Raw genomic sequence first — 17,663 nt, 5'->3', positions numbered from 1 at the left:
ACCCAAAGCACAGATTAAGAGTGGAGCCAAGGTTACGGATTTTGCAACAGTGGTACAAAGTCCAAAACCAGGCAAATAATAAGCTCTATGTAAGTGGACATGAGAATAGAGTTTGCAAAACAACCTCTTTGCTGGTTTACTTCTTGCCCAGAATCTGCAATTTAGCTGCCCAGAGGGAAATAAAGACAACGGAAATAAACTAAAAAACAAAAATGTGCATGCATGTGTGGGGTGGGGGAGAGAGAGAGAGAGAGACGTGTGTACACAATATAGAATAAAAATATATATGAGAAACTCCATGGGTTCAAGATTGCTTTTTTCCTTCTTCTACCTCCCTCTGTTTACTGCTGAAAACTCAGAAACTGCAGAAAGACTACATCCTGAACTTTGGCTGCACCTAATAGAAATATTATCCTAATATAGAATTTGGAATACGTCTTACAGGCAAAACACAGCTACCTTTAGTTCTGGCTTTTGAGCTGGGAAAGTTACCTTTTTTTGGACAGCAGTTTCCAAAAGCCTTGAGCCACAGTGGCCATGGTGGCTGGCTGCTTCTGGGAGCTGTCATCGCAAACAGCAACGTTCCCAACTTATGTGTAAACGCATTCGTGAAGAATGAACTCCAAAGAACCTGTGCACATAACTGTGTGCAAACATCCAGAGGCGTATGTCTGATAGGTGAATGTATGTACGTACATATATGATGTGTGTGTTCCTGGAACAATCTTGACTTGCGAACTTCCTTTCAGCCTCCAGAGCAGCAAGAGACAGGCAGGGCAGCTTTTTGGAAACTCCCAGAAAAATCTGGAGACATCATTGTTCAAAAGATATATAAACCCAACATATTTTAGATTGTGTGTGTGCTCCTAAGACTATCTTCAGGGACAATTTAGAGTCTACTTTCAAACATTCTTTGGAGCAGGAGGTCTCTAAACAAACATCAAAAATCTGTCCAGATAATTTTTGAAGTTAGATTTTAAATGTGTGTGTACATGCCTTTAAATTGCCCATCGACTCATGGTAACCCCATGAATTTCTTAAGATCTTCTTGGACAAGGAATACTCAGAGGTACATTTGCCAGTTCCTTCCTCAGAAGTACAGCCTACAGCACCTGGTATTCACTTATGGTCTCCCATCCAAGTACTAACCAGGGCTCTCTGTTTAGCTTCCAAGATTAGAAAGGATCTGGTGACTTTAGGGCAGTGGTTCCCAACCTGTGGGTTGGGACCCCTTTGGGGGTCGAATGACCCTTTCATGGGGGTCGCCTAAGACCATTGGAAAACACCTATTTAATTACAGTTATGAAGTAGCAACGAAAATAATTTCATGGGTTTGGGTCACCACAACATGAAGAACTGTATTAAAGGGTCACGGCATTAGGAAGGTTGGGAACGACTGCTTTAGGGTTTTTAGGCTCCAGAACAAGGTTTTGAGAATACCCGCAGGCCAAAAATTGTTGCGCTTCTTTTTACTAACCAAAGAACCATCTTTGGAGCGCTTTGAGAGGTGTCTCCAGTTTTGTCCTCCAGGTTTCATTGGATGTTCCTGTTTCTGCTTCCTTTCTTTTTGGAAGCTCCCAACATCTCACATAAGAAATACAATTAACAGTGCAATAGCTGTAACTCCATCTTCTTGCCACAGGGAAGATATTATGGTCACTTCATTTCAATCAAACAGGGACAGCCCAGAAGGGAAAGCCTCTTGCATTAAACCAAGGGTGGAAACCACCACTGCAAGATCCTTATTCCTTCCGCTCCCATTTTTTCATCCCCAAATCATGTTAAAATAGCAATAGGAATAGCAAGTATATTTCTATACCACTGATCAGTGAACTAGCACTCCCTAAACGGTTTATCATGTGCAAGCCAATTGCCTCCAACAAGCCGGGTACTCATTTTACTGACCTACGAAAGGATGTAAGGCTGAGTGGACCTTGGAGCCCTGCCTGGGATCGAACTCACAACCTTCTGGCTGCAGTACTGACATTTAACCACTGTGCCACCATTTAATGCATTTTAAATTGCTTAGTTGCAAAATGCTCTTTCAGGAAGATTCGTATGCCAAAACAGCCTAAGAAACCCACACAGAATGGGCTGAAGGTGACATATTTTGATGTATCATCACTTCAAGTAGCCCTAAAATGGCAAGCCATAGTCCTCCAGAGTTGAAAACAGGGTGAGATGGTTCACTAAGCGCTGAAGAAAACCAATTACGGTACTATAGCCAAAGTAATGAACATCTAACTAAAGGTGACAGCACACTAATAATGGAGGTAAAACTCAGTTAACAAAGTCGATGCATTCTGGAGCATGATTTCTTTAACAGAAAATGTGGTAACCAAGGCAGAAATAACATGGAATACATGGAGATCCCTACACTACACAAGGAAGAAGAGCAGTTCAATGTATTTCAGCAAGCTTTTTCTTCAAAACTAACAATATGTGTGTATATAAAATGAAATAACAGGCCAGGAAAACTTTGCAGAAGTAAACAGAAACATTTGGTACTTTCTAGGAACAACTTGTAACTTACTTCCAAAATGCATCCAGGAATGACTTCCTCTTTTATCAGCCTCCACTTTTCTTATGTTTTCCATTTTGGTGGTCAAACTTACAGATCTATGCTTTTAAACATACAGTCAGTCCTTATACACGGATTTTTAATACACGGATTCAAGCATCCACGGTTTGAAAATGTTTCAAAAAGGTATAAATTTCCAAGATCAAACCTTGATTTTCCATTTTTTTTATAAGGGACACCATTTTGCTATGTGTTTATATTTAATAGGACTTGAGCATCCACAGATTTTGTTATCCACAGGGGATCTTGGAACCAAACCCCAGCATATAACAAGGGTCCACTGTATTAGGGGTAGTCAATGAAGCAGACTTATCTGCTTTCCCCTTTTCTCTAGGGATTCTGGAGGCAGCTGCTGCTTGCTTTGCCTGTTTTAGACAGGTACACACAGCTACAGTAAGACAGGCTAGAGTAAAATCCCATTCTTTCCAGGTCAACTTTTTTTTTTATTGCACCATTTACTGCAGACATGCAGCTACAACCCAGCATCCAAAGTCTATGCTTTTCCAGTCGTTCTTCAACATCTTCACAGTGCAGATGCTGCTAAAAACCTCCAGCTAGACAGAGGATGAGGACAAAAGAGAAGGCTGAGTAGACTTCAAAAAAACTTTGTAAAAAGCATCTTCACTGTCAGAAGCTTTATTGCTGAGATTGTTGCTTGTTGTTAGCTTCCCTAGAGTCAACCTTAACTCACTGTGACCCTGTGGATGAGACATCTCCAAGACCCCCTGTCCTTCAGTGCTCTGCTCTGGTCCTGTAAATTCATACCTGTGACCTCCCTAACTGAGTCCATCCATCTGGCATGTAATCTTCCTCTCTTTCTGTTGCATTTCCTAGCACTGTTGTCTTTTCCAATGATTCACGCCTTCTCGTGATGTGGGCAAAGTATTACAGCCTCATTTAATTCACTTGGCTTCCAGGGAGAATTAGGTTTGATCTGGCCAAGGACTCATTTCTTTGTCTTTCTTCTTGTCCACAGTATCACCAGCACTCTTCTCCAGCACCACATCTCAAATGAGTTGATTTTCTTTTTATCTGCTTTCTTCACTGTCCAGCTCTCACATCCGTACATGGCAATAGGGTATACAGTAGGTTGTACGATTCTAACGTCAGGACTCAGTTGTATGTCTTTACTCTTTAGAATCGTAGAGTTGGAAGAGACCACAAGGGCCATCCAGTCCAACCCCATTCTGCCATGCAGGAAATCCAAATCAAAGCATCCTCGACAGATGGCCATCCAGCCTCTGTTTGAAGACCTCTAAGGAAGGAGACTCCACTACACTCCGAGGAAGGAGTGTGTTCCACTTTCGAACAGCCCTTACTATCAGGAAGTTCCTCCTAATGTTGCGGTGGAATCTCTTTTCCTGGAGCTTGCATCCATTTAGGATCCTATCTAGTTCTTTCATGGCTGCCCTTCCAATTCCTAATCTTCTTATTTCTTGACTGCAGTCTCTTTTCTGATCAGTGTTTGATCCAAGGTACAGGAAATCTTCAACTATTTCAATTTCCTCATAGTCTATGTTGAATTTATGGAGATCCTCCTTGGATCTATTTTTGTTTTCTTTATGTTCAGCATTAAACCTGCCTTTGAGCTTCCTTCCTTGACCTTCCTTACTAATTGTTCCAAGTCTGTGATGTTTTCTACTAGCAGTACAGTGTTGTCCACATATCTTAGATTGTTGATATTCTTTCCTTCTATCTTCACTCCTCCTTCTTCTAAATCTAAACCTGCTTTTTTTTCTATTTTATGCATACAGGGGAACCTTGGTATTCACTAGGGTTTGGTTCCAGGACGACCCATGGATACCAAAATCCGTGGATGCTTAAGTCCTATTAAATACAATGTATAATAAAATGGTGTCCCTTGTATAAAATGACAAAATCAAGGTTTGCTTTTTTGTAAAAATATATATGTTTTGAATATTTTCAAACCATGGATGCTTGAGTCTGTGGATAAGGAGGGCTGACTATACAAGCTGAACAGATAGGCTGATACAGATAGCCTTGTCTGACCTCTTTGCCAATTGGGAACCATTCTGTTTCTCCATATGCTGTTCCTACAGCAGCCTCTTGTCCTAAGTACAGATTTCTCACCAGGAATATGAAATATAGTGGCACTCCCGTGTCTTTAGGAGCTTTCCATAGCTTTCTGTGATCTGAGGTATGCCGATATATACTCAGTTGGAGTAATAGAGACATGGCTAAAATGAAATTGAATTGGAAAGGGGGGAATTCTCTACCCGCATTTGCTCTCGCCAAATTTTCTTGCAACGCCACTTCCACTGGTGATCCGTCTTCTCATTCCTTTTTAATTCATATGTCTTCATATACATACATAATTGTTTACATCCAGATCAGTGTTATAGATTTTCTGCTTCGGACCAAAATCAAAATATAAATCAATACAAGTTTTCTCCAGTACTTTCAGTATAACATTTCCCAGCTCTTAAAGCTCCCAATCTCAGCTGGGATCACTGCATGAAGATTTCTGTCCTCCTCCAGGGGTTCTGCTTGTGTTTTAAATTCTCTAGGATGAATCTTCAAGGAACAAGAGATCCCAGAAGCCTCACCCCTTATTCCAAACTAGCTGAAAAGAAGCGGGATTTAGACTGGGGTGGGAATTAAGCGGCCCATGGGCCTTAAGGACCCAGGGCTCCTCCTGGCTCAAGTGTTCCCACTTCTGGAAATAATAATTTGGGGGTTAAAATGAGAACTGCAGTTTGTGGAAACCTCCCAAACCAGAGTGTCTCTATTAAACAAACCACAGGGCCCCATGCTTTGTTGCTTGGGTCCCAAGCCAGTAGGAAAGTGGGATATTAATTAATTAATTAATTAATTATTGACATGAAAGGGCATGAATAGAATCCGCAGCTAACTTACAGATGCTTCCAGTTTGCTCCAAGGAGGCTGAAGCCCTCCTTGGGTGAATCCTTAAGGCAGAAAATCTGCCCACAAGCGACCCACCTCCATTCTAGCTTGTGACCTACCTGGCTCTATTTCACACATGCTTGCTGAGAGGTAAATTTTACCAAGTTTCAAAGATGACTTATTCACAGGTAAAAGCATGTGGATGATTGCAGGAAGGCAGGTTTTTCTTTCAAAAGAAAATACAGAACTCACAGCAGCAATTTTTAGCAGTAAGATTTAAGACTGCAGTCCTGTACCTAAGAGTAAGTCCCACTGCCTTCCTATCAACCGTAGGTGGTTACTGCTTACTTGAGGCATCTGTCAAACTATCCATTTCAGATTTGTACCAATACAAGATGCATCCTGGTGAATCACATTAAAGATTCATATAATGTGTTGGTTTGGAAAACTGCTTTTATTAAAAAGACTATGGCTGCATCTGCGCTGCAGAAATAATCCAGTTTGACACCACTTTAACTGCCATGGCTCAGTGCTACAGAATTCTGGAAACTGTAGTTTGTTGTGGCACCAGAACTCTCTGGCAGAGAAGGCCTAATATCTCACAAAACTACAAATCCCAGAATTCCATATCACTGAACCATGGCAGTTAAAGTGGTGTCGAAATTGATTATCTCTGAAGTGCGAATGCAGCCTATAACTCCATATATTCCCCCCAACAGGTGTTGTGGTCCCCCCAAAATAGTAACTTTCCAAAGTTCTGAGGCAGCCCAGCATTATGTTTCCAACAGTGAACAGCCATAGCCTTCTGAATAACTTGGAAACCTGATGCAAAAAGCAAAAACAGTGAAGCTGTACCATCCAGATCTTGTCAGACTACACTCCCATCATTTTCTACCACTGCCTCTCTTGACTGGGGCCAATGTGAACGTCAGTACAACATCTGGAAAGATATATGTCTCTGTCCCTGGATCAGAGGAAGCAGCAGCCTCCATTAGTTTGTCCCCAAGTAGCTGATATTCAGTTGTAGAGTGACTCTGTACAGAGAGGCTCCATTATGGTGGTAAAAGGCTGCTTACCCAAATTTGAAGTGTGTATCAATGTTCACTGCAAGACTTCTAGACCATGGATGCACACTCTCTGGTCCTCAAGATTCTTTGGATTACAGTTCCCAGAAGCTGTGACCAATGGCCATGCTGGCTGGAGCTGCTCAAACCTGAAATCCAAAGCAGCTGAAGCACCAAAGATTTAGATTGGCTGGATTAATCTGTTCCTGTTAAACCACTTACTGATCAGACCGATTCCCACAGGGATTATCGTCCCCTATGTCTCATTTGTACAGTGCGCCCGCGTTATTTTACGCGGTCTTGAGCATACGCGCTCAAGCCGCGGAGCGTGCGCAGGGCGCAAGGGGCGATGCATCCCAAATGAATGGGTGTACGTGCCCGTGGCGCCCTGCGCCACCGCACGCGAGCCCCACTGTTTCCAATGGGGCTCGAGCATAGGCGGAATTCACCTTATGCAGCGGGGTCCGGAACAGATCCCCCGCGTAAGGCAAGGGCGGGCTGTATACCTTTTTTAAGAAAAGAAGAAAGGACAAGGAGCAAGAAATATAAAATAAAATGAATATTTACGATAAAGACTGTGGGAAGTGAGGCACTCACCTGATAAGACATAAAAATGGGCACATTAAAAAACAAGTTCTTCACCTAGAACATTAGCATCTCATAGGAAAGTCTAGTTAGGACATTCTACCTGACACACCAGCTGCAGGAAATCAGTACGTTTTGTGGAAAAAGAGATGCTTGTGGACTGAGGAACATTTTACCTACCATCAGTAGGGGCACTGAATTTAACTCCCCTCCTGATCTTCTGTGGGTGAACAACCTGTGGCCCTCCTGGTCTTAATGTATTGCAGTAATTCCCAAACTTTGGTCCTCCAGATGTTTTGGACGCCCCAGCCAGCTTGGCCAACAGGCAGGAATTCTGGGTGGTGACGTCCAAAACATCTGGAGGCCCAAAATTTGGGAACCACTGATGTACCCTACACCCTTACTACTAGCTATGCTGTCTGGGGCTGATAGGAGTGCAATCAAACAAATCCCAAACAGCTGTGGTTTTGCCCACCCTTTGCATTAAAAGCATGGGCAACTGCTTTGGATCTGGGAGCCAATTTTCTGCCCTTGGGGCCATCCAAGAACAACAAACAAGAAAAACAAAAAGGGATGTGACTGGAGGTCCACTTCTGGTTTTGAAAAGTGGAATTCTGTTTAAAAGCTGAATCTCTGCTCAGGCTTCCAGGAAAGGCAATTCACCTGCCTTCTTGACCAGGAAAAGGGCTGTCCAGGGAACTGAAGTTAAAAGGGAAGTCATATTGAGGAGGGAGCAAGCTTGTTTTCTGCTGCTCCAGAGAACAGGACCTAGAACAATGGATGCAAGCTACAGGTAAAGTGATTCCACCTCAACATTAGGAGGAACTTCCTGATAGTAAGGCCTGTCCAAGAGTGGAACACACTCCCTCAGAGAGTGGTGGAGTCTCCGTCTTTGGAAGTCTTTAAACAGAGGCTGGATGGCCATCTGTCGGGGATGCTTTGATTGAGAGTTCCTGCATGGCAGGGGGTTGGACTGGATGGCCCTTGTGGTTTCTTCCAACTATGATTCTATGATTCCATGATGGCTGCAGAAGCATTGGGTGGGTGGGGGGGGACATTACCCACCCCCCTGCCCTAGAGGGAACAGAGAGGTGGAAATGTAAGCATGAATTTCACAAGTTGAACAAACAGACTGGCACAAGAGAGACCCTTGCTCACCCCGCCCCCCCATGTCCAGCAGATTCTGCCATCCTGTTTGGAGAGTGAACATCCCCACTGGGCCCTCAGCCAGCTCCCTCCATGCCACTCTCAAGGCCGCTCTCTGCCTAGACCTAGAGAGAAAGAAAGAGAGAGACCCAAATGCCAGCTAACCAAGGCTCCCACGCTGAGCAAAGCAAAACAAGCTGGAATGTTGCCCCCATAACCCTCTCCCCCTACGTTTCCCTGTAGACTCACCCTGACTCGCCTCCCCGGGTGGGCCTCACTTAGGAAGGAAAAGCGGGCAACCTTGTAACAACACAACACAATCCAGATTACATTCAAGTACCAGTTTCCCATCCCCACCCCCTGCTCCTGCCAGCTGAGCCACTCACTGGGCACAGTGCCACCCACCACCCAAGCAGGGCCATGCCAAACCAGGTTTTTTATACAGCGAGCCTGGGACTTGTCAATGCCAAGATCCAGATTCTCTACCCTGGGATGTAGAGATTAGGGGTGACTAGACTGAAGCTTTAGACATATTGCTGGACTGCAGCCCCCAGCAGCCACGGACACCACATGTGGAAGGAGCAAAACAGAGTCTTGTTAAGTATGATTACACTTCTGGCTTTCTTACAAGTAGTTCAGGTGGGCAAATGTCAGGAATGGTGGGAACCCTTCCAATCTGGTTGAACTGCAACATTCAGCAGCTGCAGACAGTATAGCCAATGGTGAGGTACACTGGGTGCTATAGTCATAGAATCCTAGAGTTGGAAGAAGCCACAAGTCCAACCTAATTCTGCCATGGAGGAATGAAAGCACTCCCTGTGACCAATGTCCATCCAACCTCTGTTTAAAGACCTCCAAAAAAGGGAACTCCACCACTCTCCAAAGCAGCATCTTCTTCCACTGTCAGGTCATGAAGTTCTTCCTAATGTTGAAGTGGAATCTCTTTTCCCGTAGTTCGCATCCAATGCTCCGTGTCCTAGTCTCTGGAGCAGCAGAAAACAAGCTTGCTCTGTCCTCAATATAAGATTAAATATTTAAACATGGCTATCATGTCACCCCTTAACCATCTCTTCTCCAGGTTAAACATATCCAGCTCCTTAAGCTGCTCCTCATAGAGCTTAATACCTTCCAGAGCTTTCATCATTTTGATCAACCTCCTCTGAACACGTTTCAGCTTGTCAATATTCCCCTTGAATTGTGGTGCCCAGAACTGGGCATAGCATTCTAGGTGAGGCCTGATCAAAGCAGAATAGAGTGGTACTTCTATTGATGCAGCTGAGAATCGCATTGGCTTCTTTAGCTGCTGCATCACACTGTTGACTCATGTTCAGCCTGTGGTCCACTAACAGCCTTGACAGACTGGCATCGGGGCAGAGTGGGGACGTGGCGTCCACATGATGCACCACCCCACCTCCGCCTCCATGCCAGTGTGACATTGTGCGCCCCACTGCACACGACGGACGGCTTCACAGCACTCCTCTAGAGCTGTGTCCAGATGACGCAGGGCCAAAGGAGCCCCAAATAGCCGCAGCGCTGGCAGCTATGGTGCTCTTTCCGCAACACAAAAAGGAGCGGTGTGTAGTTGCTGTGGCCCTGATCCGGCGAAGACAGAAGTGGCTGAAGGCTACCCCTTAGGGGCAGTCTCTTTGGCCCCTAAGACCCCAAGATCTGTTTCCCATGTACTGTTGTCAAGCCAGGAATCCCCAACAGCATTTGGAGACCTGCATTTTGCCCATCTATGAATGAGCTCAGTATGGTCCTGAGCAGGCATAAAGTGTTTTTCCTGGACTATTTAGAAAAAGCATGCACACACACACATGCACACACCAGAAATGATAGAAAAGGCTTTCCAGAGCAAACAGTAAGCCAGGGCACAACTCTCAGAATCCTTCTGCCAGAATAGTCAGATTTCCTTGCCAGTTGAGGAAATCTGAGAACTGTAACTTCACAAAGGTTTTGAGTTTTCCATGTTGTAGCAAAAACAAACCATGGCATGGGTACCACCTGAAAAGATTGGTTTTGGCAACCTTTTGTGGGCACTCACAGACATCCAATTCCACTCCTTAAGACAACGACTGGCGCCAAGGGCTGGTAGTTATTGAACTCATACTTATTTATACCTCTGACTCTGTACAGCTGCAGCCCGGTTCTTAACATAGGTCTACCTGTGCCAGGACAGATGTCCCCTGAACTAGCCGGCCAAGACTGGCACAGCGAAAAAGGGTTTCTGAAGCCTTTCCATCAAGAGAATCCAACACAGTTTCCCCCAAAGTTCTCCAGGGAACTTTGAAAGGGAAAGGAGGCAAGTCACATCTGTGGCCATTTCAAAGCAACTCAAAGGAGGCAGGGAAGCCATCAACAAGCACAGACAAGCAGGGAAGCCCTGGCACCAAGGAGGGCAGAAACCTGGGCCAGCCTCTCCAGGGTGAGCTGGGGAAGGGTTGCGTGGACACAGAGAAGTCCAGGCAGCTAGGTCTCTTGGCACAAGGCATGCTGAAAGGCCACGCAAACCCAGCTTGGGAAAGGGACTTTTGGGGGACAACAAGGTCCAGAATCCCCCACAGGCAGGCTGCAGGGAATTCTGGACTTTATCGTCCCCCAAAAATCACTTTCTAGGGCAACCTGATAGGGGATTCTGGGCCTTACTGTCCCCCAAGTCACTTTTCAAAGCTGGGTGCAGGGGATTTGGAGCATACTGTCCCCCAAAAACCACTTTCCAGAAGAGGTTATGAAGAATTCTGGACTTTACTGTCCCGTCCCCCCCAAAAGTCACCTTCCAGATCAGGTTTATCAGGTTTTTGTGGGGGGCACCTGGGGCCTTATTGTTCCCCAAATGTCACTTTCCGGAGCAGCTTGTGGGGGATTTGCGGCCTTGTTGTCCCAAAATGCCACTTTCCAGAGCTGGGTGTGGGTAATCTGGGGCCTTATTGTTCCCCTAAAGCCACTTTCTAAGGCAGGCTGCAGGGAATCCTGGACCTTAACATCACTTAAAAGCACTTTCTAGATCCAAAAGATCCAAAAGTCACTTTCCAGAGCTGGGTGTGGAAGATTTGGGGCCATATTGTTCCCCCCAAAAGTCACTCTCCAGAGCAGGCGATGAGGAATTTTGAACTTTATCCCCCCTCCCTCCAAAAAAGACCCTCCCCAGAGCTGGGTGCGGGGATTGTGGGCTTTGTTGTTCCCCAAAAGACACTTCTCAGAGCTCTGGTCCTAAGCCAAGGGAGGTGGGCCACTGATGGGGGGAAAGTGTTTTGGGGGTGGTCTCTCAGTGGGAGAGGCCTGGGTTCAGTGGGGCGAAGGGGGCACCTGGGAGCCTCCAGACAAAGGCGAGGCTGCTGAGAGCAGCACAAAATGGAGCCCGAGGATGAAAAGAGGGGCAGGGACCCCCTTCTCCCCTCTTCCTGCCCCTCCCTCCCCCTCCCCCGAAGCAGCTGCCTCAGGCAGAGGGGGAGGGGTGCCCCATTTGGGGCTCCCCGAAAACCTTTCTTCTAAGGGGGAGGCTCTTCTCCATTTCTCCTCCCTCAATCCCCCCACCGCCTGCTCTGGAAAGTTTGCTTTTGGGGGACAGTAAGGCCCCCCCCAAATCCCCCGCAGCTTGTTCTGGAAAGTGACTTTTGGGGAGACAATAAGGTTCAGAATCTCCCACATAGAGCTAGAAAGTGACTTTTGGGGGACAATGAGGGTCAGAATCTCCCACACAGAGCTAGAAAGTGACTTTTGGGGGACAATGAGGGTCAGAATCTCCCACACAGAGCTAGAAAGTGACTTTTGGGGGACAATGAGGGTCAGAATCTCCCACACAGAGCTAGAAAGTGACTTTTGGGGGACAATGAGGGTCAGAATCTCCCACACAGAGCTAGAAAGTGACTTTTGGGGGACAATGAGGGTCAGAATCTCCCACACAGAGCTAGAAAGTGACTTTTGGGGGACAATGAGGGTCAGAATCTCCCACACAGAGCTAGAAAGTGACTTTTGGGGGACAATGAGGGTCAGAATCTCCCACACAGAGCTAGAAAGTGACTTTTGGGGGACAATGAGGGTCAGAATCTCCCACACAGAGCTAGAAAGTGACTTTTGGGGGACAATAGGGCCCAGAATCCCCCATATCCAGCCAGTTCTAGAGAGTGACTTTTGGGGGACAATAAGCAAGAGAAAGCGGGAGGGATATGTGGGGCACAGTGGATCCCCCTGACACACACTTTTTTGGGGGGGCACACCTTTTGGAGGTCAAAAAGGGGGGTCCTGCTTTGTAGTCCTGGGGTCTCCTTCCAAAAGGAACCCCCCCTTCTCTCTCTCTCTCTGCCTTCCTTTCCCTGCCCTTGAGAGCTACCTGGGGTTGCTGGAGTTCCAGAAGACCTTGTGCCGGAGCCCGGGCACCTGCTGGAAGAAGAGGAGCAGGAGGAAGAGGAGGCAGAGGGCGCCCCGGAGCCCCATCGGATCCCGAGGCACAGCCCCACTGCAGCCCCGCCGCATCCCACAAGAAGAAGGAGAAGTAGGAGCGCAGAGGCGCCGCCGAGGGAGCCACGCCAAAGCCACGCCCCCTCCTGCCTCCCGCTCCAACTTTCCACCAATCACAGGGCGGCATTCTGGAAAAAGCAAAGGCAGGGAGAGAAGAAAGGGAGGGGGAGGAGCAAGGGGTCCGGCCTTAAGCCTCGGTGGCGCAGCGGTTAAGTGCGGTACTGCAGCCTCCCTCTCAGTCCCAAGGGTTGCGAGTTCGAAGCCAGCCAGGGGCCCCAGGGTCCAGGCAGCCTGGCTGGCATCCTTCCTTCCCTACTACGTTGGTTAAGCTGCAAAGGCCTAGTGGAGTCTTCTCTCTAGGGATCTCTATGGCCTTAAAGTTGACCATAGAGTTGCACTGGAGGACCTAGATATTCCTAGAGAGGACATATTAATCCAATCCATCAATGATCAAAGCCACAAATATGGAGGGATGAGTGTATTTTAAGGAGTGTCATATTGAGGATGGAGCAAGCTTGTTTTCTGCTGCTCCAGAGAACAGGACCCGGAACAATGGATGCTAGCTCCAGGGAAAGAGATTCCGCCTCAACATTAGGAGGAACATCCTGACAGTAAGAACCATAGAATCATAGAGATGGAAGAGACCCAACATCCAGTCCAACCCCATTCTGCCATGCAGGAACTCTCAATCAAAGCATCCCTGAGAGAGGCCCATCCAGCCTCTATTTAAGGACCTCCACAGAAGGAGACTCCTCCACTCTCTGACTGACAGCCCTTACTGTCAGGAAGTTCTTCCCACTGTTTAGGCTGAATCTCTTTTCCTGGAGCTGGCATCCATTGTTCCGGATCCTGTTCGGACGCTTGAAAGAATGGTTGAAAGAACATGCTCTATTCACGTTAAAATGAGCATATATTCACTTGTGTCACGTTAAAAGGTGAATATAATGGTTATCCAATAGCTCCCAGTCCATGCCTCTTCATTAGCAGGAAGCAGCCCCCCCTCAGCAATGCAGAAGCAAAATTGAAGCGGAAATGCAGCGTGGCTTCATGGCAAACCCCCGTTCCGGATTGGGGAGGGGAACCAGGGCCAAAGGAGACATGTACATCACACCAAACAACAGCGCACTGAGTGCAAAGTTGCCCAGGAACAGGGTTTTTGACTTCACCAGTTCACCGAATTTACTTAACTGTGGCTTGATGCGCGATTGCGTTTGGAGTGCGTTTGGACGGCCAGCGGTCGCGTCTGGTGACCTTTCGCGCAATGTGAATACACATAATTCCATTCAGGATGACACTGGATTACACTTCCAATTTCAGTCGTGTGATATCCTCAATTGATAACAAATGGTCTGCCAATGTTCATAGAATCATAGGCGCGTTACAGACCGCCCTAAAGCGGGTGGTCTGCCGCCGCCGTCATTAGCTACACCGAGAAGCCCCACTGGCCAGACCGCGAGGCTTTCCGGCGCAGCTAAAAAGGAGCGCCGAAATGGCACTCCTTTTTGGCTGCCGGAAGTGGCGCCGCGAGGCGCGAGGCGTGCACTCGCGGTGTCACTTCCGCCGCGCCACATCTGGACGCTGTGCGTCTGAGATGTCAAAATGGCGCCCCCCATGTGGACAGGAGCCGCCATTTAGTACGCGCTCCGTGTGTCCTAGAAATAGGACCGGTTAGGAAGGTGAGACCCTTCCTAACCCTAGCACACCCCTTCCTAACCCTAGGACGCGCAGAGTGCGTACTAAATGGCCGTGTGTAATGCGCCATAGTATGATAGAATCACAGAGTTGGAAGAGACCGCAAGGGCCATCCAGTCCAACCCCATTCTGCCATGCAGGAAATCCAGATCAAAGCATCCCCGACAGATGGCCATCCAGCCTCCGTTTGAAGACCTCCAAGGAGGGAGACTCCACTACACTGCTCCCACCTTAAAACTGGTGCTTGGACCTGGTATTGGTATTATTCTTCATCTTCCAAAGAGATAGCAGGCCATGGATTCATATAACACAATACTAGTGCTGTTATTCCACTTTAACTGCCATGGTACTATTCTATGGAAGCCTGGCATTTGGAGAGGCCCCAAATACACCTGGCTGAAAATGCTAGATATCCTGCATAAATTTTAAATCGCAGGACACAACCACGGCAATTAAAGTGGAATAATCATGTGTAATTCTGTAATGGGCCTAGCCATGGCCTGTTACAGGCTGACAAAATAAAGCTGCTTCAGGTATCTTTGGAGGTATGCTGTTTAAATGATGCATGCATCCTAAGAATCCGGAAGCTGCACCAAAGCTGCACTCCAGTGCTTAGGAATGGAACATGGCTTTGGCGCGGCCTCCGGACTCTTAGGACCCATGCATCATTTAAATAGCATACCTCCAAAGAGACCTGAAGCAGCTTTATTTTGGCAGTCTGTAACAGGTCATAGTTACTCTGTTTTAATATAAAAGTAATTGGGGGGGATCTAACAGCCCCTTTATGACTGATTTATTTTATCATGAGTTTTCAGAAACCGTTGCCTACTTTTTTCAGCTGCGCTAACGGATACATTTAAGCTTTAAAGTTATGTAAACTTTGTGGGGGAAAGTGGAATGAAAAGTGTAATGGGATTAGGATTGTAGCTATGGAGAAGGGAGCAAAATGCAGGCATTGTCCTCCCCCAAGAAGATTTCACATTTGCTTTCATTTCTCAGATTCCTAGCATTGAAGTAACCAAACTTCAGTCCAGCCTTTTCAGACACAGTTCAGGCATCCAAAGAAAAGGAGTAGGCAAAATCACCAAAGGAATGCAAACACAGCAAATATAAAGAGTTTTAGATGCGAATGTCTTTCAGTTTCTCACTCTCTGCAATACAAGAAATTTGGGGAGTGAAGGAAAATGTAATGGGGAAAGGTATTGAATTATTATTTGAGAAGCAATGCTCTCATTTTGCTGCCTTGTAGTTTTACCCCTGAATGGGATACGAAATGATGCAAATTGTGACACTGGCAATAAACCTTCAAAATGCACTGTACAACAATACAGGTCTCTTCCGCAAATTTTCTTACTTCAAGATAACATATTTTAAGAGGAGTGAAATTTATTGTTTGAACACTAACACAGCAACCTCTTTTCCCCAAGCCTTTTTTGCTTCCTCTTCACTTTTGTCTTTCCTTGCTGCTCAACGATACCTACACAGCAAGACAATAGTCTAAACTTGCATTTGTGTTATTATCCTCCTTCCCTTTCCCAGTTGTATGAAAACACTGAAAGACCCTCGCTTCTTGGATAATATTCCAGTGAACCCAGCAAGATTAACTTCTGAGCAAACATCGGATTTCACTGTACCATTTCACCCTTGCGCTCTCTTCCTTTGGGATGCAGAACTTGGAAGCACTGTAATTATGGTACCTTCAAAACCAAATGTATTTGTAAATAAGTAAATCGCTCCATTGTGAAGACTTGCTTTCTAGAAATCTCTAGGTCCTCCAGTGCAACTCTGCCAGAAATTGATCATGCTGGAGAACATAGATGTTCCTAGGGAAAAGACTTCTCTATCCAGCATGATTCTGTTATCAACGTCTGGCAGATGTTGACTACAGCGTTGCATTGGAGGACCTGGAGATATGGATTGTTGTTAATTGCCTTCACGTCGATCTCGACCCATGGTGACCCTATGGATGAGACATCTGTCCTCTACTGCTCTACACAGCTCCTGGAAACTCATATTCATGGTCTCTTTAATAAAGTCCATCCAGCTAACATGTGGCCTTCCTCTCTTTCTACTTCCCTCCACCTTTTCAAACATTATTGTCTTTTCCAACGATTCATGCCTTCTCATGATGTGTCCAAAGTATGACAGTCTAAGTCTTGTCATCTTGGCTTCTAGGAATATTTCTGCCTTGATCTGCTCTAGGACCCATTGGTTTGCCCTTTTGGCAGTTCAGGGGATCCTCAGCACTCTTCTCCAGCACACATCTCCAATGAGTTGATTTTCCTCCTATCTTCTTTCTTGACTGCCCATCTCTCACATCCATACATAGTAACAAGGAACACAATGGCTTCTACGATTCAAACTTTTGTGCTGAGCTTTACATCTTTGCATTTTAGGATCTTCTCTAGTTCGTTCATAGTTGCCCTCCCCATTCTTAATCTTCTTGTGATTTCCTGATTGCAGTCCCCGTTCTGATCAATGTTTGGTCCCAGCTATGAGAACTTACTATTTCTATTTCCTCATTGTCTAGATCAGTGATGGCGAACCTATGGCATGCGTGCCAGAGGTGGCACTCAGAACCCTCTCTGTCAGCACATGTGCTGTTGCCCCAGCACATAGTTTGCCAGAGTTTGTTACTAGAAAGCCAGAGGGACATGGCACTTTGCAATAAATAAGTGGGTTTTGGGTTGCAGTTTGGGCACTCAGCCTCTAAAAGGTTCACCATCACTGGTCTAGATTGAATGTGTATAAGTTCTCTGTGGTCATTATTTTTACTTTAAAAGGACAGGATTTTTTTATATGTGGTCTTTCCACATTCACAGGGGTCCTCCACTCTTAACCCCAGGAAATGTAGAGGGACTGTGAGTTCCTGCATGGCAGGGGGTTGGACTGGATGGCCCTCGTGCCTCTTCTAATTCTATGATTCTATGATTCTTTCTCAGCCTTGTGCCTCATGGCAGCCCATGATAGGAAGAGGGTCCTGGAGAACTGTGCCTAGGGGCTCAGAGACTTGCTGGCCGTCTCATTTGTGATTATCAAACGGGGGGTAATGCCAAGAGAAGGACAAGAGCAAAGTGCCTTCCTTCCGTATTTATTGCGTGTGAAGATTATTAGACACATGGCGCTGATTCTGTGATTATCCCATCAATGAAGAGGAATTGTACCATCACTTCAGTATTAATGGGTTATCCCTTTATTAAGAAATGGAGGTAAATGATGGGACAATTCCTCTTCATTGACAGGATTATTATTATTATTATTATTATTATTAT

The 17,663-nt window shown here is 46.2% G+C and overlaps 1 protein-coding gene across 3 annotated transcripts in view; it reads right to left on the bottom strand.

Annotated features, from left to right (window-relative positions):
* EFNA4 (ephrin A4) overlaps positions 1–17,663 on the bottom strand; it is a 56,943-nt gene that overhangs the window by 33,771 nt on the left and 5,509 nt on the right. For 2 of the 3 annotated variants that reach the window (XM_089483516.1, XM_089483517.1), the window contains exon 1: positions 12,572–12,703. The exons of the other annotated variant lie outside the window; for it this stretch is intronic. In XM_089483516.1, coding sequence (XP_089339642.1) covers positions 12,572–12,675 — 104 coding nt within the window. In that variant the 5' untranslated portion in view covers positions 12,676–12,703. Of the gene's footprint in view, positions 1–12,571; positions 12,704–17,663 lie in introns of those variants that run through there. 3 annotated transcript variants of the gene reach the window in all.

This window comes from Sceloporus occidentalis, unplaced genomic scaffold (assembly GCF_023333645.1).
Source record: "Sceloporus occidentalis isolate IW3139 unplaced genomic scaffold, rSceOcc1.0.p SCAF_20, whole genome shotgun sequence".
Classification (NCBI taxonomy): domain Eukaryota; kingdom Metazoa; phylum Chordata; class Lepidosauria; order Squamata; family Phrynosomatidae; genus Sceloporus; species Sceloporus occidentalis.
Note: the sequence above shows the minus strand (reverse complement) of the source record. Positions and strands in the feature narration are given on the sequence as shown.